The sequence below is a fragment of the Ceratotherium simum genome, chromosome 2, assembly GCF_057802395.1.
Source record: "Ceratotherium simum simum isolate JZ-2026a chromosome 2, ASM5780239v1, whole genome shotgun sequence".
Lineage (NCBI taxonomy): Eukaryota > Metazoa > Chordata > Mammalia > Perissodactyla > Rhinocerotidae > Ceratotherium > Ceratotherium simum.
In genome coordinates this window covers 39,230,512-39,254,889 of record NC_141901.1, presented here as the reverse complement: position 1 = coordinate 39,254,889, position 24,378 = coordinate 39,230,512, and the positions used below count along the sequence as shown (strand labels likewise).

Sequence of the window (24,378 nt, the reverse complement as noted above, 5' to 3'; positions counted from 1 at the left end):
CTCACAGGGCAATGGATGAAATAGAGATTCTGGGCTCAGGTTTGGAGTCTAGGTGTCAGACTCTGAAACTTGGTGAACACATCAAAGTAATTCCAATGTGGGTTCTCGTCATTCACTCATTCTTTCACTCAACCAACATTTCTTGTGCTATGTGCTGAGCACACACCACGAACCACCTTGATGACAAACTCTCAGTCTCTCCTTGCCATGTACATTCCCATTTGAATTTTATAAATTCTCCATGTAGACCAAAGGTTTCAGTTCTCAACTCTGATCTTTCATCAGAATCACCTATTGTGTTTTTTTTAAAATACAGATGTTATCTATTTTGGTGATCTAGTCCAAGCCCCTGTTCTTAAAAGCTCTCCAGTTGATCTGATGAACAGCCAGGGTTGTTAACTGGGTCATGGAGAGTGTCCATTTGAATCAATTAGACCAAAATTTTCACTTTGCTTGTACTGTGTAGACAGATCCAGAGATATTTGGGATTATTTCAATAAAGATTCTGAAGGCATCAATTCAATCCAATAGAAAGTGAAAACAAGCATAAACACTTTAATGAATTTCCAAGACGGTAGGCTTCCTGTTGGCACATATGTAGCTTTATCTATCTGATACACAGCTCTGCTCATGTCACTGCCCTGCTCAAAAATTTTAATAATCTTTTTTCTAGTAAGTGTTACAGAGAATCTGATTATACAGAAAAAGTGACAGATTCCAGAAGTTAATCACTATTAACCTCTTGACATATCAGCTTTTAGACTTCCTTTATGCCGACATAAACATATGTTTATATATATTTGTAATAGAAGATAATGCTATGCATACTGTGCCATAATTCATTTAGTATTTCTGGGACAATTTCCCACTTAAATATATACAGATATAATTTATCCTTCCTGTTACATTTAGAGTATTCCATCATGTGGTTGGACTATACTTTATTTAACCGGTATATAGTCGTCAAGAGCAGGGGCTTTAGAATCCAACTCTGAAATCTAATCCCAGCTCTGCCACTTACTAGTTATGTGACCTGGAGCAAGTTCATTAACATATCAGTGTTGCAGTTTCCTGGGAATAGTAATGGTACTTGTGTAATAGGATTTGCGGTTTATACATTGAGGCATCAATTCCCATTTGCCTTTAAACTACAGCCCAGATCAATGCACATTGACTCACAACCTTTTGAAGTACTATGAAGGAAAATAGAGCACAGAGGAGGGAGGATGGTACCTGGAAGAGTTTGCAGCTGTACCTAGGGAGGTCAGGGTAGACGTTACTGAGAAGATAACATTTGTACAAAGACCTGAAGGAGGTCAGGAAATGAGACATGCAGATACCTGGAGGAAGAGAGTTATAGGCAGAGCAAAGGCCCTGAGGCAGGAGCATGCATGATATACTGAAAGAAAGGCAAAGAGCCCAGTGTCCTAGAGTGAATTAAGGGAGGAGGGGAGCATGAGAGATAAGGTCAGATGGTACAGGGTCTTGAAGATAAAGTAAACCCATGGGCGAGTTCTGAGCTAAGGAGTAATGTGATGCAACTTAGATTTTGAAAAGATCCCTCTGGATGACATTTTGATAACAGATGTTAAGGCAATAAGACAAAAGTAGAGAGACTGTGGCTACTGTAATAATTCAGGTGAGAAATGATGGTACTTGGACCAGGGGGTGGTGAGAGGTATTTTGTTATGAATATATACATACAAATATTTGAATATATATATTGAATGAAAATTTATCAGTATTTGCTGTCAGAGTGTGGGGTATGAGAAAAAGATTGAAGTCAAAGATGACAAGATTTTGTGGCCAGAACAAATGGAAGGATTGAGGTGACATTTTTTTGGGATGAGAAACTGTGTGGGCAGCATGTTAGGGGAGTTTGAATTTAGCCATGTCCAGCTGGAGATGCCTGTTATAAATTTAAGTGGAGATGGCAGGTAAACAGTTGAATATTTATAATGTGGAGTCCAGGAAAGGGATCGCATCTGTAAGTCCTTTTTGCCACATAAGGTCATATAGTCACAGGTTCTGGGGATTAGTGCACGGCTATAACATCAGAAGAGAATGAGTGTAGGTAGTGAAGAGAGGTGATCTGGGTGGTCTGGGTGTGAACCCTGGGATATTCCAAATCTTAGAGGTTGGAGAGGTGGGAAAGAAACTGATAAAGGAAACTAAGGACCAACCACAGAGTAGGAGGTAAAGAATGGTGAGTGGGGAATGTAAGGTGAAGACAGTGTTTCAAGGAAGTATAGGTCCATTGCTGCTGAGAGGTCATGGGAGATGAGGACTGAGAATTGACCACTGGATTTAACAACATGGAGTTTCCTGATGACCTAGACAAGAGCAGATTCAATGGAGTGGTGGTGGCAATGCATGGCGAGAGAGAATTTGAGAGAATGAGATTTCTTCAAATAAGGTATACAAATGGTCAATAGGCACATGAAAAGATGTTCAACATCATTAATTGTTAAAGAAATACAGTTCATAACCACAATGAGACACAACTTCACTCACACTGGGATGGCTACAATCAAAAGATACTAAGAGTTGGAGAGGATGTAGAGAAATCCTCAGACAATGCTGGCAGAAATGTAAAATGGTGCAGCTGCCGGTGGAAGATAGAAATAAAAGAATTAGTGGAGGATGGAATACCAGAACCATTATGAAGGATAACCCAATGGAAGATGGTAACTGGTTGTCTGTCTGGGATGAGGGAGAAGAAGGCAAAATGAGTGAAATAATGATCCCCTGCAGACCCAAATCATGCCTACGTCACTTACACTCGGGAGAACATGTGTGAGGTACTTAACGTCTATGGATTTTATTTTTCCATGTGTACAATGGGGATTTCTGCAACATAGAATGGTTGAAGGTCTAAATGAGAACCTTAGAGAAAACTTATTGAATGAAGTTATGAATAATGCAAAAGGGAGTTGCTCTGAGGATGGGGATACTGAAATACACAGCACATCTTGGACCAGAAGAAAGAATTCCCACAAGACACAACACGGAGAAGCATCTCATCATTTTGTCTCTGCCAGAGTGCAAGATCTCTCTTTCCACCTCTCCTGCCCACCAAGGTCCCATGGTCCACTTAAGGAACAATTTCTCTTTCAATCATCAACTTCTCTATCCATCATCAGGATGAGATTCCTAAGTTGGGTCACCTGAGTCAGAAGACCAAGATCCTTGGGAGAGGAATAAATGGAGGATATTCCCATCTGAATATTTCAGGATTCCAAGTTCTACAATGACCATGTGGTAAAGGATAAGATGTGAATGCTGGTATCATCTAGTGTTGGATTTATGGCTTTGTTCTGCCACCAGCTAGCTTGGGACATTGGTTACATGTCATGCAAAATGGGTATAATAATACCTACACTAGAGAGTTCTTGAAAGAGTTAGAAGAAACAATGTTTTTAAAATCCCTAGGACAAAAATGCCAGCCCTGGTGATCTAGTGGTTAAGGTTCAGTGCTCTCCCCACCACGGCCTGGGTTTGTTTTCAGGTCAGGGAACCACACCACCCATCTGTGGGTTGTCATATTATGGCAGCTGCGTGTTGCTGTGATGGTGAAAGTATATCAAACACCAGCAGGGTCACCCATGGTTGGCAAGTTTCAGCAGGTGTCCCAGACTAAGACAGACTAGCAAGAAGGACCTGGCCACCAACTCCCAAAAAAATGGCCATGAGAACACTATGAATAGCAGTGGAGCATTGCCTGATACAGCACCACAAGATGAAAGAATGGTACAAAAAGACCAGGCAGGTTTCTGCTCTGCTGTACACCAGGTCTCTAGGAGTCGGAATCAGCTCAATGGCACTAACAACAAGGGATAAAATATGGTTCATGATAGGCTTGGAAATTCCAGTTCTGTTCCTTGTTTTTTTTTTTTTTAATTCCCTGCTTTAGGTGGGATGGGAAGGGTCAATGGGTGGTTATTGCTTCTGGCCTGATGGGCACTGACACCCAACCACGACGGGTCACCTTGGATGCCAGTGAGGAGATGCCATCTTTTTCTCTCTCAGCTTTCTGCTCAGCTTGAGGGAAAAGAAGTTAGAAACAGCCTTATTATGGATCCCCCTACTCTTCCCTTATCCATGCACCATCCAGCAGGCTCCTAGCATTGCTTCATAATGCTCAAGCCTGTAGCTCAGAACGTTGCCTTCTGAGGTCAGGGATGAAGCAGATGAGCTGAGCTGGGAGGGGAACCCAGACACCAGGAATCTAGGCTGGCAGACCAGGTACCACAGTTCATAGTACTGGTTAGTCCATCTCTGACCCAAGAGCTTGGATACAAGGCAGGAGGCAGAGGCTCTGAGGAGGTGAAAACTCCCATGGAGGAAGAAGATCCCACACACCGCAGTGCAGGCTGCATCAGGTCCTCAGGCAATGTGAGGCTGGAGGTGGGGTGGGGAAGTCCCCACCTCAGATCTCTGGGCCAGGGTGAGGCATGAGGCATCATAGGCAGGGTCATGGGAGGTCATTATGTCCATCCTTGTTTCCATGTGGACCCACCACTAGAAAGATCTTCAGCAGCTTCTGTGCTCTTGGTCTCAGTCTGATAAGCCCCTGTGGGAGGAAGGGTGGCCCAGACCCTTCACAGAGAGAGTTCTTCTTGGTCCTGGCCTTCTGCAGCCCCAACACCCTCCTGAGGGACCCCCAGCCCCAGGTTAGTCCAGCAGGGCTGACTCATGACTAATCCAGGGCAGACTGTGGCATTGGCCTTAGTTATGTCCAAGGTATTTGAAAAAGTGAGATGTGGCAGAGACCATTTCCAAACCTTTGGGAACCAGAAAGGATCCCCGGGACATGTGACTTGGAAAGGAGGTTGGGGCAGGGTGGTAGTATTTCAACAGTCAGGGATGGGAGCAAGGAACAGGAAGAGGGAACTGTCTTTCTAAAAAGAGAGATGTGAACGAGCAAAGAGGAGCTGACCTAGGGTGTGAGGCCAGCATGGTTGTAGGGGATGAAAGTCAGCAGAAGAGTCTGCAGAGGGCTAATTCAGCTTCACCCCACACACCCCATAGCAGCCCCACCAAGGTGGATAGGAAGACACTGCATATCTATTCTAACTACCAGTGCCCCCAATCAGGACAGGGGAAGAGCTGAAGGTGTTTTCCTAAGAATGCAACTCCCAACTTTAGGCCTCTGTGGTCATTCTCTGAGAAACAGAAGACTTGAAAGGGCCTGAAATAGTAAAGATTCCTCTTCCCACTCCACAGGAAGGTGGGTTTGAGACCTATGGACTGACGCTGAGGCTGAGGTCCAGGTCAACACAGGTGGCCAAGAGCAAGGGCTCTGGCCATTGTATAATGTATACTAGATACTCTCCGCAACACACACACACACACTTGCACACACACACACACACTGCCCCACACCCCAAGGGAGCCCTATGCAAGGCACAAAGGAAGTCTCAGACCAGTCCTTTGTGGGCTACCAACCACTCGTGCTGCCTCCATTGACCCCCTTCTCAGCATCCAGCACCAAGGGCCTCACTCCCTCATTTGTGGCATGGTCAACACCTCTACAGAGTCCCCACTCCTGGGCTCGTGTTCTCAGAAAGACACACACCAGCAACACAGTAGAAGCTGTGGGGATTAACACATGCACAGTCAGGAAAGTCCCCTTTGGGAAGCTTCAGGAGGAGAGGGGTCAGGAGCTGAGTCAATGACAGAGGAAGAGCACTCATCCTGCAGGAGTGAGGGTCATGAGTGGGATGGCAGCTTGGGGAGGTGTCAGAGGAAGTGACAGGGCCACATGTGCCCAGGGAGATGAGGATATGAGGGTCAGAGTAATGCAGACCAGGGGCAGCTGGAGCTGGACCAGAGCTGGAAGGGGGGGTTGTCTGCAGGGATCAAGCTCTGCGAGGAGGTGTCCTAGGAATGACGATTCTCCTGCTTTCTGCAATAAATCATCTTCATATGGCCTGGCTAGCTTCTGGACCTCACTGTAGACAGTAGTGAGAGGCTCCTTTTCTTCTAGATGTTGTTCAACCATACCCTAGGAATGCAAGACAGAGGGTTCCTAGAACAGCTGAGGGATAGAGAGGCCCCAGAGGGACCCACAAGGTGCCAATGCTGCTGACGGGAACTGCACATGAATTCCCCCAAAGTGCCCAGCACTACACTGTCCCTAGTTGTAAATTTTCTTAGTAAGTGCTGGTGACTAACTGGAAAGAGTTAAAGAGACGGCAGGGCCAGAAATGTCCAGATCTAGGCACAGAGGGACCTGGGAGAGTCCAGGTTGGGCACCGCTCCCAGCTCTCATCACGTCCCTGCCCTCTCGAGACTCCTGTTGGCTCAGCTCCCCACACTGGATGTCACCATCCTGGTTCCTGTGTTCCTCCTGCAATTCTGCACCTGAGTCATGCACAGAGTGGAGCTTGAATCTGGGCCTTGGAAACCTGTACCCTCCCCCACTGCTATGAACCCCAAGGCCATGTCTACACTGCTATGAACCCCAAGGCCATGTCTACACATCCCTCCAAAGGGATATTCCCTGAGCAGCAAAATGCAGGAGAAAGGGAGCCCAGGGCCCAGTGGGGGAGGGGAGGTATCTGAGCCAGGAAGGAAAAGTGCCACCTGCCTCTTCAAGTCTCCATCTATTTCTTTTTCTCACGTGTCTTCCAAAGGCACAGTCCAGCTCCAAGGAAGAACAGCACAGCCACGATGCTCCTTAGGATGACTTGCAGGGGGCCAGCAATGGCCTCTCCACGTGAATCTGTTTCCCTCACACAGAGAGAGTGAAGAAGGTTAAGGCAAGGGAGAACCTGAGACATCCATTCCCAAAGAGATAGAGAGAGCAGGGGGAGAAGACTGAAGGTCTTGGTTCAGAAGCTGAAGAGGAGGAGCATGGAGGTTCATTCATTGAACCAGTTGCCGAGCTCTTGCCTGGTGCCAGGGATATTGAGACGAACAAGACTTGGTCCACACCCTTGGAGCTCATCACCCAGGGGGGAAGACTGAGAAAATAACAAAGTCTGCCAGCCAGAGAGATCGCAGTGCAATAGAGGTTTACACCTTCTACACAGGTCTTCAGGGATGGCCTCTCAGAGGAGGGGATGAGTAACCTGAGTCTTGAGGGAGGAATAGGAGTTTATCAGATATTCAAGGTGGGCATGGCATTCCAGGAGGGAGGAGAACCACGTTCAGGAAATGGCTATGTCAGAAAGCCAACTTCTGGGATTTGCCAGCACCACACTGTGGCAGGCAGGAGGGGGACAGGGCACGGAGGAGCTTGGCAAAGGAAGGTCAGAGAGGACAGAAGTCTGTTTTCAGAGAGTCTTGTGGGTCGTGCTGAGCATTGATCTTTCTCTGAGGCTCCAGTACTGGGGCTGAGGGGAGGGTAACAGAGGGTTTTATGTGATGCTGACACATCAGGTCCCTCCAGCAGCTCATGGAGGATAGGTTAGAGGGCCAAGGCTGCACAAGGGGGTACCAGGTCATTCATTCATTCAATGAAACACTGTGAACAAACTGTGCCAGAAGCTGTGCTTGGCACAGGGATTCAGAGGAGAACAAGACATGGCCCCTGCCCTCAAGGTGTTCCAGGCTACAGAGGAGACAAGTACATAAACAGAGCATTGCCACTCAGTGGGGGGCCAGCGACCCTACTTAAAGGTGATGTCTGAGGGCAGGACGGCTACAGCCCCTGCAGGGCCCTGTGCAAAATAAGAATGAGGAGCCCTTTGTTCAAAAATTGTTAGAAATGTCAAGATGGCCACTGCAGAGCTTTAACCCAGCACAGGGACTGTGTGACAACATGGGTCACATGTTACTGAGGTCAGCCATGCCTGAGGGAAATCCTTCAATAAGAATAAGGCAAGAAATGAAGGGAAAAGGTGGGAGGAATGATGGGAGAAGAAACAGCATATCCAGAGGCTTAAATCTGGCAACAGCAGAATATATCTGAGAACCCCAAGCAAGCCGTGTGGTGTGAAGTGTGTCACTGAGGCCAAAACCATGGGCAGAGGAGCGTCTGAGCCCTGAATCCTACTGGGAGTCACTGGAGATCAAATCCTACAGGTGACACAGACAAATGGAACAATCCAGTTGCTTTTCCAAAAGACGATTCTGGACTCACTGTGGATGATGAGTGGGGTGGGGAGAGGGACTGGACAGCTGCTGCCTACCAGTAGGGGCATGAGGGCAGAGGCAGAGACGTGAGAGACATTTGAAAGCAGAAACGAGTTGGATGTGCCTCCCAGACTTCTGTATGGGGTGACCAGGTGGAGGGGGGGATTAAGAACATGGTGGGGAGAAAAGCCCAGAATCCTTAGACACCAGAGCTCCCTGAGGTCCCAGAGCACCCCTCCCCTCTGGCAGGTTACACTCACCATGGTCACAGAACTCCCCAAGAGCTGAGGTGACAGTTTTCTGGTCCTCAGAGTTGCTGACCACACAGGTGAGGTTGGCATTGGGCTGGCTCAGAGGCAGGCTCACATTCAGGGTCCAGGAGTTGGGGGCTGGTCCCGGTGTCCCCCTCTGTTCCAGCTCCCTGGGGAGGCCCTTGCTCTCCCAGGTCACATTCAGGTCCTCTGTGACCTCCCCAGCCCTGCACTCCAGGGTGACGTTGCACCAGCCTGCTGTGATGGACAGTGACCAGACCAGGATCTGGGGACGGGGCACGGGATCTCGGGTGGGAGGGCCAGGAGAATGGAGCCTCACATGAGCAGAGAACATTACAGTTTGCACATTCTCATCCATTATCTCACTGAAGCTCTGGCTTCCTCCCTCTATGGAAGGTGAGGCATTTTATACATAAAATAGAACTTGCCCAAAGCTAAATACATAGCAAGAGACAAGAAGGAAGGGAGCCACTGACTTAAGCCTTATGTGATGTCACTAGACTGAACAAGTCTTAAAAATCTCCCACAAGAAGATAAAGCCTGCACTCCACCTACTGAAGGCCCGCTATTTTTAGAACCTGCGTCTTCCCTAGAAGGAGAAGAAGTTGAGAATGAAGGACTTGTCCTTATCCACAGCCCTCCCCCTGCTTCTCCTGCTAAGATGATGTCTGGGACTATACACCCCATGGTGAAGATGGACATCTGGCCAGCTCTGGGAGTCCAAAGAAAGGCCCCACGTGCCCAAAAGTAGAGTCATATGTGGGAGATGCAGTGGTAGTGACTAGGAATGACAGCCTCGAGTGTGGTTAGAACATGACACTGAACTTGTGGTACAGAGAGGAATAGAAGTGACAGATTTACAAGTCCGTCATAGATATTCCATGGGGACCTAAAGCTGTCAAAGCTACTCTCTCCATAGCAGGGTGTTTCTCTATGCAGAGTAACTATAGGGAAAGAAAGAGTTGCTGAATGAGGTTCCTTTTTTTTGTGCGCAAGATTAGCCCTAAGATATCATCCGATTCCAATCCTCCTCTTTTTGCTGAGGAAGATCGGCCCTGGGCTATCATCCGTGTCCCTCTTCCTCTACTTTATATGGAACACCGCCACAGCATGGCTTGACTAGCAGTGCTTTGGTGGGCGCCCGGGATCTGAACTGGTGAACCCTGGACTGCTGAAGCAGAGCATGCACACTTTTAATGGCTACGCCACCGGGCCAGCCCCTAAATGAGGTTCTTAAGAACTGTGGCAAGCTAAACTTTCTCCTACATCTATGAAGGCAATTAGGGCTGGATTTTGTGAGTGAGGCTGGCCTTGGGCTGGGGCTGAGTAAGAGCAGAGGGGACAGGGAGGGTGAATTACACAAGGATTTCTGAATTATGGTGGGCAGAATAGTGCTCCCCCCAAAGATGTCCATGTCCTAATCCTCAGAACCTGTGAATATGTTCGGTTAATGGCAAACGGGAATTAAGGTAATAGAATTAAGGTTGCTAATCAACTGACATTAAAATAGTGACATTATTCTGGATTATCTGGATGGGACCAATATTATCACGGTCCTTATAAGTGGAAGAAGGAAGGAGAGGAGTTCAGAGGGTTGTACTGTGAGGAGGACTCATCCCATGATTGCTGGCTTTGAAGATAGTGGAACGTGGCCACGAGGTGGGTTGCAGGCAACCACTAGAAGGTGGAAAAGGCAAGAAAATGTTTTTCCCCTGGATCCTCCAGAAAGGAAGACGGCCCTGCCAACACCTTGACTTTAGCCCAGTGAGACCCATGTCTGACTTCTGACCTACAGCACAGTAAGATAATAAACTTGTGTTGATTTAAGCTGCTAAGTTTGTAGTACAACAGTCTCCCCATATCCATGGTTTTGCTTTCTGCAGTTTCAGTTACCCACAGTCAACCACAGACTGAAAATATTAAATGTAAAATTCTAGAAATAAACAGTTCATGTTTTAAATTGTGAGCTATTCTGAGTAGCATAGTCACGTCATCTCACTCCATCCCGCCTGGACGTGAAACATCCCTTTGTCCAGTTTATCCACACTGTATACACTACCCGCCCGTTAGTCTCTTAGTAGTCATCTCAGTTATCAGATGTCTGTCATGGTATCGCAGTGCTTGTGTTCAAATAACCCTTATTTTACTTAATAATGACCCCAAAGAGCCACAGCAGTGATGCTGGCAATTTGAACATGCCAAAGAGAAGCTGTAAAGTGCTTCCTTTCTGTGAAAAGTGAGAGTTCCCGACTTAATGAGGAAAGAAAAAAAATTGTATGCCAAGGTTGCTAAGATCTATGGTAACTTTTATTACAGTATGTTGTTATAACTGTTCTATCTTATTATTGGTTATTGTTGTTAACCTCTTACTGTGCCTAGTTTATAAATTAAACTTTATCATACATATGCATGTTTAGCAGAACACATAGTTTATACAGGATTCAGTACTATCCACGGTTTCAGGCTTACACTGGGGGTCTTGGAACGTATCCCCATGGATAAGGGGGACAACTCTAATTTGTGATAGCAGCAATAGAAAACTAATACATAAATTAAGTAAACCTAACCCTATAAACAACAATAAGTGTTATGGCAAAAATTCCATTTCCCCCCAATTAACATTTTCCTCTCCTAAAACACTGAAGTGATTTTATCCCTGTTGTGAATCTCATCTCTGCTCTACATTTGTGGTGATCCCACTTATCCTAATTTCAAGGGAGAAAATAGAGCCTGAAGGCTGGCAACTGTAAGGAGTCTTGCAAAATGGGGCCCATGTGACACTCCTAGGTACAAAAGAAGGCTGCAGCCATGGGACTGAGATGAGAGGGTGTCACATACCATAGACAGTGAGGTGGAAAATCTGGGTAGATTCCACTCCGCCAGTGAAGCTGGCTCGAGCCCGGTAGTACCCACTGTCCTCATGGGTCAAGCTCTCAATCCTCAGGGACGTTATGTAGGGCACATGGACCCTCTGCTTGTACTTGTCCTGGAGGTAGACCAAGGTTGGAGTCTTTTCTGACCCATTATGGACTCGCAGCATGACTCTGTATTTTAAGCCAGGGCCAAAGGACCACGAGATTTCCTCCAGCTCCACTCCTGGCTCCTCGATTACATGAAACAACACAGAACCTCCTAGGATCCTTTTCAGAGGAACGTGGACCCCAGAATCCTGACCTCCAGAACGATGTGCTCCAGAACTCTTGACTCCAGTGCTGCAGATGCCTACGACATTACAAACAGGAACTGTGAGTATTTTTTGATCAACAATAAAAGAGGGAACCACAGAACCCATCTTTTTGGTGTAATCCATCCAATATACTCCCTTGATTCTTGGAAGGCAGCCTAGTACAATGAATTTGAAGCAATTCTGGAATCAAGTCTGGTTCTAGCAGAGTGTAACCTTGAACAGGTTACTTAAACTTGCTAACCTGCAGTTTCCTTACCTGTGTCCAATGATAGTATGAAATAAATGAGATCAAGGATCAAAAGCACCAGCACATTTTCTGACACATATTAACAGCATATCTGTAGGAGGCAGCTTCCAAAGTGGGTCCAAAGACACCCATCCTCATGTTTACACCCTTTGCAACCCTCTCCCCTGGAGTGTGGTCTGTACCTAGTGACTTGTTCTGAGGAACAGGATATAGCAAAGGGGATGGGATGTCACTTAGTGATGGGAAGTTACACAAGACTGTGACCTGTCTTGCTCGCACTGTCTTTCTCCCACCATCTGATGAAGCCAGTTATCATGTTGTCAGCTCCTCTGTGGAGAGGCCACATGGCGAAGAATGGAAGGCAGCCTCTGGCCAACAGCCAGGGAGGAACTGAGGCCCTCGGTCCAACAGCCACAGGAACTGCATCCTATCAGCAATCACACGAGTGAGCTTGGAAGTGGATTCTTCCCCGATGAGCCTTGAGCTGACTGAAGCCCCAGCCAAGACCTTGATTTCAGTCTGAGAGACTGAGCCAGAGGACCCAGCTACACCACTCCTGGATCCTGATCCTCAGAAGCTGTGATACTGTACATGGTGTTGTTTTAAGGAGTTAAGTTTTTGAATAACAGGTTACGCAGCAATAGATAACTAATACAGTAATGAAGGTTGCTCTTCCTGCCCCCTCCTTCTAGGCAGTGTAGTAGCCAGGATGGGCTAGGCTGCACTGCGGTAACAAATAATTACAGTACCTCAGGGTCTTAGAACAAGGAGAGTTTGTATCCCACACCACATGTCCCATGAGAGAGGGAGGGAGGGGGCCTATCACACGTGGTGGAGCCTCCACCACCTTGTAGCTTCACCACATGAAACCACAGAGTCCTCATAGCCTCTCAGTTCACTTCAATGTATGTTTTTATTGAAATGGACTGAGGTATCAGACTGGGTGACCTAGTGTAACGGAGTGGTCTAAAGTTTGGTCTTCAGAGTCAGTGGGACTTAATTTGAGGCCAGGTCCTCCATTTTCTGGCTTTGTCAAATGAATTGATATTCAACTTCTCAGGCTTCAGCCTTCTCATCTGTGAAATGGAAATAATAACAGTGCTTACCTCATAGAATTATTCTGGGGGTTTAAGAAGATAAAAGCTTTCAGCACAGTGCTCAATAATTGTTCCATAAATGTGATCCTTCTCATTATGATGATAATTATTCTTGACCAAATCTACCTGGGATCAGAACCAGACATTCCCAGGTCCAAGGGTGGTGCCCTTTCCTCTCCACCAGCTGCCCCTTCCCCGGGTCTCCTCTTGGGGATGGGCTCAGACACCCGTGGGTGCAATCCCGTAGGTGGCTGTAGGGAGTCGAAGTTCAGCCAGGGCCTTCCTGTGTACCAAAGTCCTGAGATTGGAAGGAAATTTACTGCTGTGTCCACAGCAGGTGGCTTCCATGGCCACTGTCGGCTCCTGTGCTATCAAATACCTGAGGACATCCGTGCTGCTGGGGAGAGGGGTAAAGATGGAGGAAGGACAGGCTACAGGTTATCACAAGCTTAGATTGAAAAAAATTTATATTATCAAGTCTATTTCCTGTGGGCATTTCCCCCTTTCTTTGGTGAGTTGCTTTGTAATTGTAAAAGTATGACGTGTTCATAAACAACTATTATAGGGATTATGGAATTGATTCACGTATAAGTTCGAAGAGTGCCTCCTCGCAGAGGTAAGCACTGTTATTGATGTGGATCCTTCCACACCTTTCTCTATGTAGCCACAAATACCATATACTCTGTAAACACAGGGCATGTGATGGTAAATTTATTCCAGCATTCCCGATGGCCTACATGGGTGTGGTCTCTGCCTCTTCTTTTGAACAGGTTCTAACAACCTGCTGGTTCTTTTATTAAGTAATGAGTGAAATAAAAGTATTCTTCAACATCTCAATCAATCATGGCATTCAGAGTTAATCTCATGTTGAAATATGCAATTATTGGCACAGCAATAGACACTAACCAGAAGTGCTCTATTTAACCTAGAGCTCAAAGGAACAGCACTGTTCCAATGGAGAAACATGTAGATGGACTTTCTGAGAGAGAGAATGTCAGCCTCCAGTGTGGCAACTTCCTAAGGGATTTTCATCAGTAATTCTGACCAAACAATCTTTGTCTATTTCCCCCCAGTGTGGGTAAGAGGGGGTCAGCACCCGGGGAACAGAGTGAAAGAAGCTGGTATTTTCTACTAAGCAGGCAGAAACTGAGAAGCTCTGGCCAAGGTTCTCAGTTAGCTGCTTCTGAACACACAGCTGTAGCGTGCTTTCCTGAGCAGGGTTTGCAGACCAAGTTTCCACACTGGGGGAAGGAGATGATGTCCTTCCAGGTGGTCTGGAGACCCCTCTCAGGAGCAGACACAGAGAAAACAGGGGGCCAGGCTGGATCCTAAAGATGATGCTTGAAGAGGGGGATGCCCTCCCTCCTTGGAGGGCTGAGGAAGTGACCACAGGGACTGCCAGGGGTCTTGTCTGTGAAGGTTTCCTAAACAGGCTCCCAGGTGGAAGTCCCTGTCACGACACAGGAAGGGGACAAAGCAGGATGGAGACAAACAGTAGAAGCCTTGAAGTAGCCACAGGAGAGTCCTCTCTGGGAGAAGGCAGGAATCCCAGAATGTGATAGCTGGGAGGGGCCTTAGAGGGGATCTGCCCAGGCCCCTCCTTTCACAGAGGAGGAGGCTCCCTAGTGGGTGAACTTGTCCTGGGTTGAGTCTCTTCTCTCTGCTCCCAGTGCTTCTCCCCTGCAGGGAGCTGCCAATCAGCTCTCCCACCCTTTCCCTGCCCTCCCCAGGGGCTCCTCCCTCCCAGCACTGCTGTCTGATCACCAGGATGAGCAGGTCCTGGAGTCTCATCCTCCAACTTCTCTCTCCTGGGAAAGGAGAAGCAAGTAGTTAGAGGGGTTAGCAGAGCAGGGATTTCTGGCAAGGGGAGAGTTAAACAGCAGCCCAGCTAGACTCACCACTTTCTAGAAAGGAGGGAACCAGGGAGAGAGGTAGCTCAGCCCTCAGGCTGCAGGGGAGGATCTGCCCCAGTAGCTCAATGGCGAGCACCAGCTGTGAGGAAGATGGAAGATGACTTAGAAAGAGAAGGAAGGCAGCAAGAGCTCTCAGGTCCACAAAAGATCGAATCCTGAAGAAGAAGAACATAAAGCCAGGGGAAGGCGTAGTTGTAAACAAGATAGAGTTAAAAGTGATTCAAATAATAAACATTTAAGACTCAAAAATCTTCATAAAATGTCCCTTTTTCTGCTACTTCCTCCTTTTTTACTTCTTCCCTCTCCCTCCTTTCTTCTCTCCCTCCCTCTCTCTCTCTCTCTCTCTCTCTCTCTCTCTCTCTCTCTCTCTGTCTTTCTTATATAATAATCTTACAACCCCAGGACCTATGGAGAAAACTCTATATAATTTAACCTACGTTATCCTTTTGAATAAAATTAAAGTGGAGAAACTATAAATTTTACTAGGGACACAAAGTTACCTTATTTAAGGGTTCTAGTGCTAACATCATTTTTAATTCAAGACATCCTGTGTACAAATGCTCTCTAATCCACTAATTTCCATATAATTCCGTGCAACTTCATTTAGTGGCTGAGATATTAGAACAAAAAAATACAGCAATGAAAGCTTTCACAGATTTCACCTGAATTCCTAATTCCCTTGTTTTTATTAGTTTCCCATTAGCTCTGATGAGAGATTTTCATATATTGAGGTATGCAGGGTAACTATTTGGGTTCAAAACTGAATTGGCTTGAAACAGAGAAGCCTGATTTATAGCCTATCAAACACCTGAAATTTATACAATATTATAAACCAATGTTACTGTAATAAAACAAAAAATTAAAAATAAATAAATAAATAAATAAGAAGAAAAAAGAGTGCACTGTCAAGATAAGAATGCATACTTCCCCTCCTATGCCCTATTGGTAACACCCAGATTAGTCTCTTTCTGGACATCAAGGTCACGTCGACCTGCTAATTTGCAACTAAATACCTCTTTGAAACTTTTACAAAAATGTATCCTGAGTGTGTTTAATCTATGTTCTTTGTTCTAAAAAAATATAAGACTGTACCAAAAACCATGTTTGTCTGGAACACTGTCTAAGCCCTTCCCTGCTTATAATCCTCACTCTGGCTCAAGTAAAACTGATCTTATTTCTCTTATCTACAGAATGGTTATTGGTTATTTCGTGTTGACATTTCTTGGTGTAGTGCAGCGGGATATCAGAGAAACCCACCAGACCACCTGGAATCTACTTTGAACTGGCACTTGGTACCAGGCGGGACCATTGAGCCCCTCTGGCTTCAGGGCACTCTTCAGCTGCCCCTGGTGAGTTCTCCTGAAACCTGACCTCCTTATTTAAGTTGTAGGTCCTGACTTTTACTTGAGCTGTTTCAAGTCTTAAGACTAGGTGTTTTAGGGGGTACCAGTACATTTCCTAGGTAAGAGGAATCTAGGGGGAGTTTCCTAGACCAGGAGAGCCTATGATGAACTTTGAAGTGAACATATCAGGCTGACCTTTTTAATTTGGCTTTAAATTGGAAGGACCTGTGTCTATAAAGTCTGAACAAATTGTTGAATAGGTCCTTAGAAATTGTTCAAACTTTATAGTAAAACAAAACTAAAAGAAAACGGGAAATCACCCTTCTAAAAGCTGACCAGTTCCTGAACAGGCAGCCTCCCCCTGGAACTCTGGCTGGCTTCATGTACAATGCATACAGTGGAGCGGATACTTGCAAGTGCTTAACAAAATGGGGATAACTGTAAATGGTTAGATCTTTGGATCAAGATAACCCAGGATAATTTAAAATTACATTGACCACTTTGGGACTCCTTTGAGTCTCCAAAACTTGTACACTCACCATTAGAAGGAATGCTCCGATTAGGTAACATCATATAAGAAGTGCACTTATTAAGTCATAGCTTTAAGGACACCCTCATAATCTATCTTTGAAAGAGGATCCAATATGAGCCCCTCTCAGGGTTAATGAGACTCTGAGAGGTTTTTCTGGGAAACTGCTACCCTTAAATAGTCAAGGGGAAACTAAAATTAAAAATTAATGGAGTTGTTTAAAACTGCCAGTTATAGTTACTGTTTATCTCAGCTGAATCCTGACAAGATATTTGAAAGGATTTAATAACTTACAATCAGAAATTTGGCTAAGTTAGATGCTGATGTTCAAAGCCTGAGAGGAATTTTTAGGCCTTCTTCCCTAAATTAAGATAAAACTAAGCACCTAGAGGGAAAGAAGCAAATTAAGGAAAATGTAACTGGATGGGTGTGTCAGTCATTTAATAAGTAAGTAACCTTCCTTGAGTATCTCAAAAAAAAAAGCTTGTGACCTCTCTGGAAGCTGCTATGTAAACTATCCCAGATTCCTAAATCTGGGGAAAAAAAAAGGGGGTAGGGTTGGGGTGGAAAAAAGCTTTTGGAGATGTAAACTGCTATGACAGCACCCTTGCCCAAAAATCTAAGGAAAATTTAAAAAATGGAGGCTATAAAATCTTTGTTGCATCTGTCTGTGTGTTCGTGTGTATGACTACATATACATATACATATATATATATATATGTTATATATGTGATGTTTTTCTACCTTTAGATGGTATAATTTCTAAAGTAGCTCTATTTAATTGGTTTAAAGTAAATGCTTATAGGGGCCAGCCCTGTGGTGTAGTGGTTAAGTTTGTCATGCTCCGCTTTGGCAGCCTGGGTTCAAACATTGTATTCCTGGAAGTGGACCTACACCACTCATCAGCCATGCTGTGGCAGTGACTCACATACAAAATAGAGGAAGATGGGCACAGATGTTAGCTCAGAGCTAATCTTCCTCAAGCTAAAAAAAAAAAAAAACAGGAAGATTGGCAACAGATGTTATCTCAGAGTGAATCTTCATAAGCAAAAATAAAACAAAAGTGCGTATGTAAGTTATTTCTAAATGTAATGGAAACTACCCAAACGTCTTTCAAGTTAACATGATATGAAATAATCTTTGGTAAGTGAAAGCTTGTTTAAGTTTGTTGGTTTCATTGAAATAGGCATGTCCTCAGAGTTATCAGTGTTGGATGTGATGCAGACATGCAGTTTGTGTCTATTAGTCAAATAAGCTCATGTATCACTGTTACAATATTTTTCAGCAAAATAGTGTAGAATGATAGCTGATTTTGTCTAATGTCTCACGAGGTTTTTGTAGGCAATCTGAACATAATTATCAGAAACAAGTAAAGTAAATGGATGTGAAAAGATAAAAGTTTTTGGGTGAACATTTCAACAATAATTATACGTTATTGTGTATGTATTTAAAATAACTTCAAAAACTTTTGGTTACTTGAAACCTTAGAGTTTGGTTAAATTAAGTTAAATGATAGAAATTCATTGAGTATCCAGGTCATTTCCACATAAGATAAAATATTAGATATTAATCACTAAATATAGCTTTATTTACGTTGGCTTCTTATTACAGAGAAACTAAAAGATGTTTGGGTCTGTTAGTAAACATGCCTTTTATTAAAATATTCTACTATGAAGTGATATATTTCTAGAAAGTGTAAAAAGTATTTATAAATTTGCCAAGCCACAGAATGCTAATGCAAAAGACAGTTTATAATTGTCTACTTCTTGGTTTTCACTAAAATTAATGTCTATGAGAGTTAAGAATTATAATTAATATATGTGATTAAAGCTACTAAAAATTAGTAAGGAAACCATCTTTGTATTCAAGGAAAGTAAGATGTATGTTTTCAGTAAAGAAGATATAAGGAAAAGAATTATTTTTGCTTGTTTTGTTGAGAAAGATAAATTTGTCCTAAAATACTAGGAAAAAAAAAAAGAAGGCATCAGGCAAATTATGAATGTAAAAAAATAGTTACAGAATGTTTGCGAAAAGGAAACTTGAGAAAAGAGTTTTATGCATGGCCCGGGCTGGCTAAGATTGGAATAACTTGAATTAAGTAAATGATTTTTAATATCAAAAGTAAGGTGGTGCAAAATTAGAAATTTGTTTTCTCTTTTTTAACAGGATCATTTTCCTGCACTTTTAGTCTGCTCTTGATAGTGAGATGATAAAGGATTTTTATTTTTCTTTGAGTAAGTCTACCTAAAAGACAGAAATTCTATGTTTTGTCAAAATAATTTCCTATGTTCTAAAAGGCTAAAATCTCTCTATTAAAAGAACTAAGGTTTTTTTTTTTTTAACTGTTTGTCTTAAACATCTGTTGTCACCTTGGTTAAATGGATAACTAAGCATTCTTTCACAGTGACCAGTGTTTCAGAGAAACACAAGATCAGCAAAACACCTGATCTTGTTTGAACAAGTGTTTAAAAACCTTTTGATATTTTTGAGAAGCTTCCTCAAAAACTCAGATCCTAAATGAAGTCTTTCATTTGACCTGAAAAGAAAAAACTTTCTTTGAGAATTTTCGGATGGCCCCTGGAATTCCTCAAAGAAATTTGTTTTCCCTAGTAAAAGGCAGATACTGAACTAATTAGGCTTGTTTGGTATGCTAAATTGCATGGGAAGCATTGTCAAATAAATGATGATAAACCTTCTTAGGTTATATGGCATAGGTAGATATTATTCACTATCTTAACACTGCTACCTTGCTTCCAGCACCAGAGGAGGAAAACGACCATGACTTCATTCTATTATCTAATTTGGTTTACAGATTGGTCTTACTTAAAGGATAAGCAAAGACATTATCAAGCTGAATATGCTGTCCTGCCTCAAGAACGCCGACTATTTTCTATTAGCTTTGCTAACCCAGTAAAAGATTTCCTTCTACACGCTCCAGAAATCACCACAGAAGAAGAGAAATAAAAGTGGTGGCAAAAGTGGGGAATTTTTGACCCCACTACGCAGATGTGGTTCTGGCCTGATAACAAACCATAATGCCTATTAGAGCACAAGCCACTGCTCCACCATGTGCATCAGTTATCCATTGGGTACCTGAAAAGATAATTTTGTGAGGAAAACAATATTTTTAAAACTTTATCCCACAGTGGCTCAGAAAGCATATGCTTGTTGTACTTTATGTCCTAAATATAATCCCAGGAAAAAATTTCATGGGTTGAAAGATCAGTTTCCCCTTCCTAAGGGACTCTTTGAGGTATGGCAATTGAATTTTGTTCAAATGCCACCATCACAAGTGTATAAACATCTTAGTAATGATCTGTGTGTTCTCACATTGGGCTGAGGCCTTTCCCTGAAGAAGAGCAGTGGCGTTAGTAGTAGGTAAATTATTAGAAAGGATAATTCCTGTTCGAGAAATTCCTACTGAGTTACCCAGTGACCAGGGAACTCATTTCACTGGACAAAAAAATTAAATCTATTTATGACATTTGGCCAATAATGCAGCATTTTAACTAATGGTACAATCAAAACCCAATGGGCAAAGCTTTCAGAAGCATTTAATCTCTCATGGACAAAAGCCCTTCAGCCAGTTCTTCATAATCTTAGATCTACACCTTTTGGTAAACATCAGCTGTCTCTTTTTGAGATAATAACATGACAGCCTATGTAATCAGATGAGGAAACGTATGAACCAACTTTTCTTAAGGGGGATATATTACATTGTTTTCAGGGTCTTATTGAGGTGCTTAAAAGAAATGAAAGGTTGGTAGCTGATTCCTTTCACAGAGAGCTCCTGGGAGATGAAGACCTTAAGGATCATGCACTATAACCTGGACAATTTATTTATTAGAAGAGGCATCAAATAAAAGACTCTCTGCAGCCCCATTGGAAAGAACCATAACAGGTACTTTTAACCAACCCATGATCTGCAAAATTAAAGGTCACAGACTCTTGGATTCACATTTCTCATTAAAAAAAATAGGCTCCTCTGCATGAGTGGATTTCAACTCCTTTTTCTGGCTCATGACTTCAACTGATTAAGACAAATACCTCCAAACCAGGATGAGAAGAAGACAGCTGTCCCAGGACTCTGGACCAGGCCTGTATTCCCAACTTTATATCTCTTCATTTAAACCCTGGTAATGCTAAAACTGTATTCCCATTTTATAATTGTTCCACTTAAGGTTTTCATAATACTATCATATTTGTTTGATTGGTATGATGTTGGTATGATTGGTTTGGAACAGATTGGTCTGGAAGGCCAGGCATTTATTAGGTGGATCCTAATGGAAATCAATGGTTATGTGGAACAAACTTCTGGCCTTGACTACCACCCAGATGGCTAGGATGCTGCATCCTGGGTTTCCCTTGCATGCAGGGAAGGATTTTCCCAGAATTAAGAACTGTTGCCCATCTTTCTTTCCTTAAGGACAGATGGGGTTGTTCAGTGTTCCACTGGTATGGCCACCTATAAGCTATATTTGCTCCTTCTTTGAGGCTAAAAGATGTCATATCACATATAGAAACCTTGACTAAATTTACTCCACAAGCCCTTAGTGATAGGGCAGGAATAGCCTTATTAAATATTGAAATGTTTTTAATGAGAAAGGCTGCCCTTTAAAATAGAATGGCTTTAGATATTTTAAGTGCATTCCAAGGTGATATGTGTGTAATCAGTCAACTAAATGCTGTGTTTTTATACCTGATGAATCTTCTTACAGCACAAGAAAAAGTAGGTGAATGCCCTAAGTGACACTACACCAAGTCTTGATTTGTTTAGTTGGCTCCTTTCCGGTCTTGGTTCCCTTTTGCGATCTAGGTTGCAATTCTTTTTTCTATTACTCCTTAGAATTCTTGTATTTGTCATAAAATTCTAACTAATTACTGTTTTCTTTGCTCAGCGTTGTAAGACTGGAATGCAAGCTAGAGTAGTGAGTGCTCAGTGACCTGAGATGATCAATCAATCTTAAAACTCTGAATGAATTTCCTTTTCTTATTAAGACTATGCCTAAGAATTCATTTTTAAGCAAATGATTTCAAGTATTGGATTACCTGTTGTGTAATTGCTATAAACAATGTAACTATAGGAAGTCATGTAAAAGCACATGAACAATGTTTGTGTGATAATCTAAAAATAATTGACAAATTACATAACCTATGAAACACTTCCCCTTTAATATATACCTCTATGATTGTCCACTATACCTGACTTTTTCCTCCCAACATGGATAACTGAGCAAATCAATGAAATAAAAGCCTAGAACAGAGGGACACAATGGACCCAAGGCAGGCAGCAACCACTCTGGAACAAAAGGACAAGATTTTGATCAGCAATGGTTTCTATCAAGAGGTTATTGATCAAAAGGGGAAGAGATTTTCACATATTGAGGTATATGGGGTAACTATTTTGGTTCAAAGCTGATTCAGCTTGAAGTAAAGAAGCCTGACTTATGGCCTATCAAACATACATTGTACTTCTGCTTTAACCATTAAAATAAAGCATACACTCTCCAGATAAGAATGCATACTTCCCCTCCTACACCCTGTTGGTAACACCTGGATTAGTCCCTTTCCCAACATCAGAGTCATGTTGACCTGCTAATTGGAAACAAAATACCTCTTTGAAACTTTGATGAAAATATATCCTGGGTGTGTTTAATGTATATTCTTTATTCTAAATAGATATAAGACTGTACTGAAAATGGTGCTTCTCTGGAACGCTTTCTAAGGCCTTCCTTTGTTATAATCCTCACTCTGGCTCAAGTAAAACATCTTATTTCTCTTCTCTATAGAACGGTTATTGGTTATTTTGCTTCAGCAGTTCTTTATTTAATTTTGTTATACATAGACATGAATCTCAAAGTCATAAATGGGGTATTCCGCCTTCCTTAGGACAGTCTTTCTTTCAGTTCTCTTTTTGCTTAACCCTCCCCCCATCTTACTTCCCCTTCCTCAATTTCCTCCTCCAGTTCACCCTCTCTGGGAACCCATGTTAACAGTCTACTGTTTCCTTCCACATTTTCTCCATTTATAAACTTGTGGATACACAGATATTCTTAAATTTTGAGGGATCCCTTTCATGTACAAAATTAGCATTTCAATTCAGTCTCCTGCATCTTGCTCATGGAAATCCATGTATCTGACCTCATGGAAATTGGAAATCCCACCCAGACAACTGGTGCATTTGTTTTTTAATCCTCCATATTATTCCATGGTAGAGATAGTCCTGAATTTGTTCAATAATTCCCAAACTGATGGATACCTTCTTTGCTCCAGGGTTTTTCTGTAAAACAGTGCTTTCAGGCTGGGGTCTCCAGGACCTGAGCAGCATTTGGCAGTGGAGGGAGATGCAATCCACAGGCGTGAAAAAGGGGCCCCACTAGAGGATTCACTTTACTCAAAGATAAATACTTAACTTTTGAAGATGAAAACACTGTAGCGGAATGCAAAATTCACAAGTAATTTTAAGTTAAATGTGAGGCTTCTAAGGACTCTCTCCTGTGTGATAATCTGCTTGGAGCTGAACCCAAACCCAGTCAGCGAGTGCTCATTTGCTCTCTTTTTTTAGTAGAGAAGCTAAGAAGCCCCGACTAAAGTAGATTCCTCCAGCACAAACTGGAGGGTGCTAGGTCATCCGCCTCCTCCACATGACAGCTGCAGAGGCTGACATGTCCCCTCTGAGTTCCAGGCCATGGTACCCCATTCTCACCCCTTCTGTCCCCAGGAGTTGGCTTCTTTGTCTGTCTTCATCCCTCTCCTCAGGAAGTTCCAGAGCCTCCAGGCTTTCCTGTTATTGCAGCAGAAGTGGCCTCATTTCCCTGTTAACGATCCCCTTAGTGTGGCCAGGGCTGCCCAGAGCACAGGGTTCCCAGTCTCCCCACAGCCAAAAGGCCATTTGTTATTTCCGATCACCCCTGGACTGTAAACCAAATGTAGTGCATTTGCTAAATTAAAAGAGTTGTTTGGTTTTTTTCTTAACCAAAGATATCAGAGGCCCTACCTCTCTGCTCCACCCAACTGTCCTCCCTCCCAAGAGCCCCAGCCACTCACTGAGGAGGAGGCTGGTGAATCCCAGGAGCCAGGAGGACCAGTAGAGGTGGGTGTCTTCTGAGCAGCACCCCATCGCAAGCTGCCTGCCAGCCTGCTCAGTTGCAGAGAAAACATCTAAGAGGCAGAGACAAAGGCAGAGGAAAAGCTTCACTCAGACAAGCCTCTTAAGCTCTATCCACCCCAAGGGCGGAGCTAAATAGTTGTTCTGGGATCTCACTCAAATAGTTAGAGTAAGCCTTCAGAGCTTTCATATCGTCCCTAGCACCTACAGTAAGACCCCAATAATACTTGCAGAATAAATTATGAACAGCCTTACTCTATGATATGCCTGACATGGTGTAGGAGAGGCCCCCTCCCTGTAGTAAAATCAGTTTGGTGATCTCATACTTTCCACCACTACACCCGCTTGAAACTCTTACCTGATTGTCTGGTTAACAGCTTGCTCCAGGCGGCACTGCCCACCGATACCAACCTATGGTCCCCTCAGAGGTCACTCTACTACAGCCAGGCTGGACTAAGCCTTTCCTGTCCTCTGTTCCTATACTGTTTAATGGTTCAAATTTCCATTTGGATTTTCCGAAAGTTTCAACTGTCAGTTGCCTAAGTAAGAAGCTGTGAGCAAAACAACAAAGCTGTTTGTGGGAAATGTGAAACCCCTATA

At 43.6% G+C, this 24,378-nt stretch overlaps 1 protein-coding gene across 1 annotated transcript; it reads right to left on the bottom strand.

Moving 5' to 3' along the window:
- Positions 1-1,089: 1,089 nt before the first annotated feature.
- LOC106802758 (SLAM family member 8-like) lies at positions 1,090-23,836 on the bottom strand. The gene is given in 6 exon segments (XM_087441279.1): positions 1,090-6,007; positions 6,278-6,360; positions 6,593-6,727; positions 8,343-8,639; positions 11,193-11,576; positions 23,718-23,836. Coding segments are annotated over 6 exon segments (1,287 nt in total). The 5' UTR covers positions 23,791-23,836; the 3' UTR covers positions 1,090-5,692.
- Between the last annotated feature and the right edge of the window lie 542 nt (positions 23,837-24,378).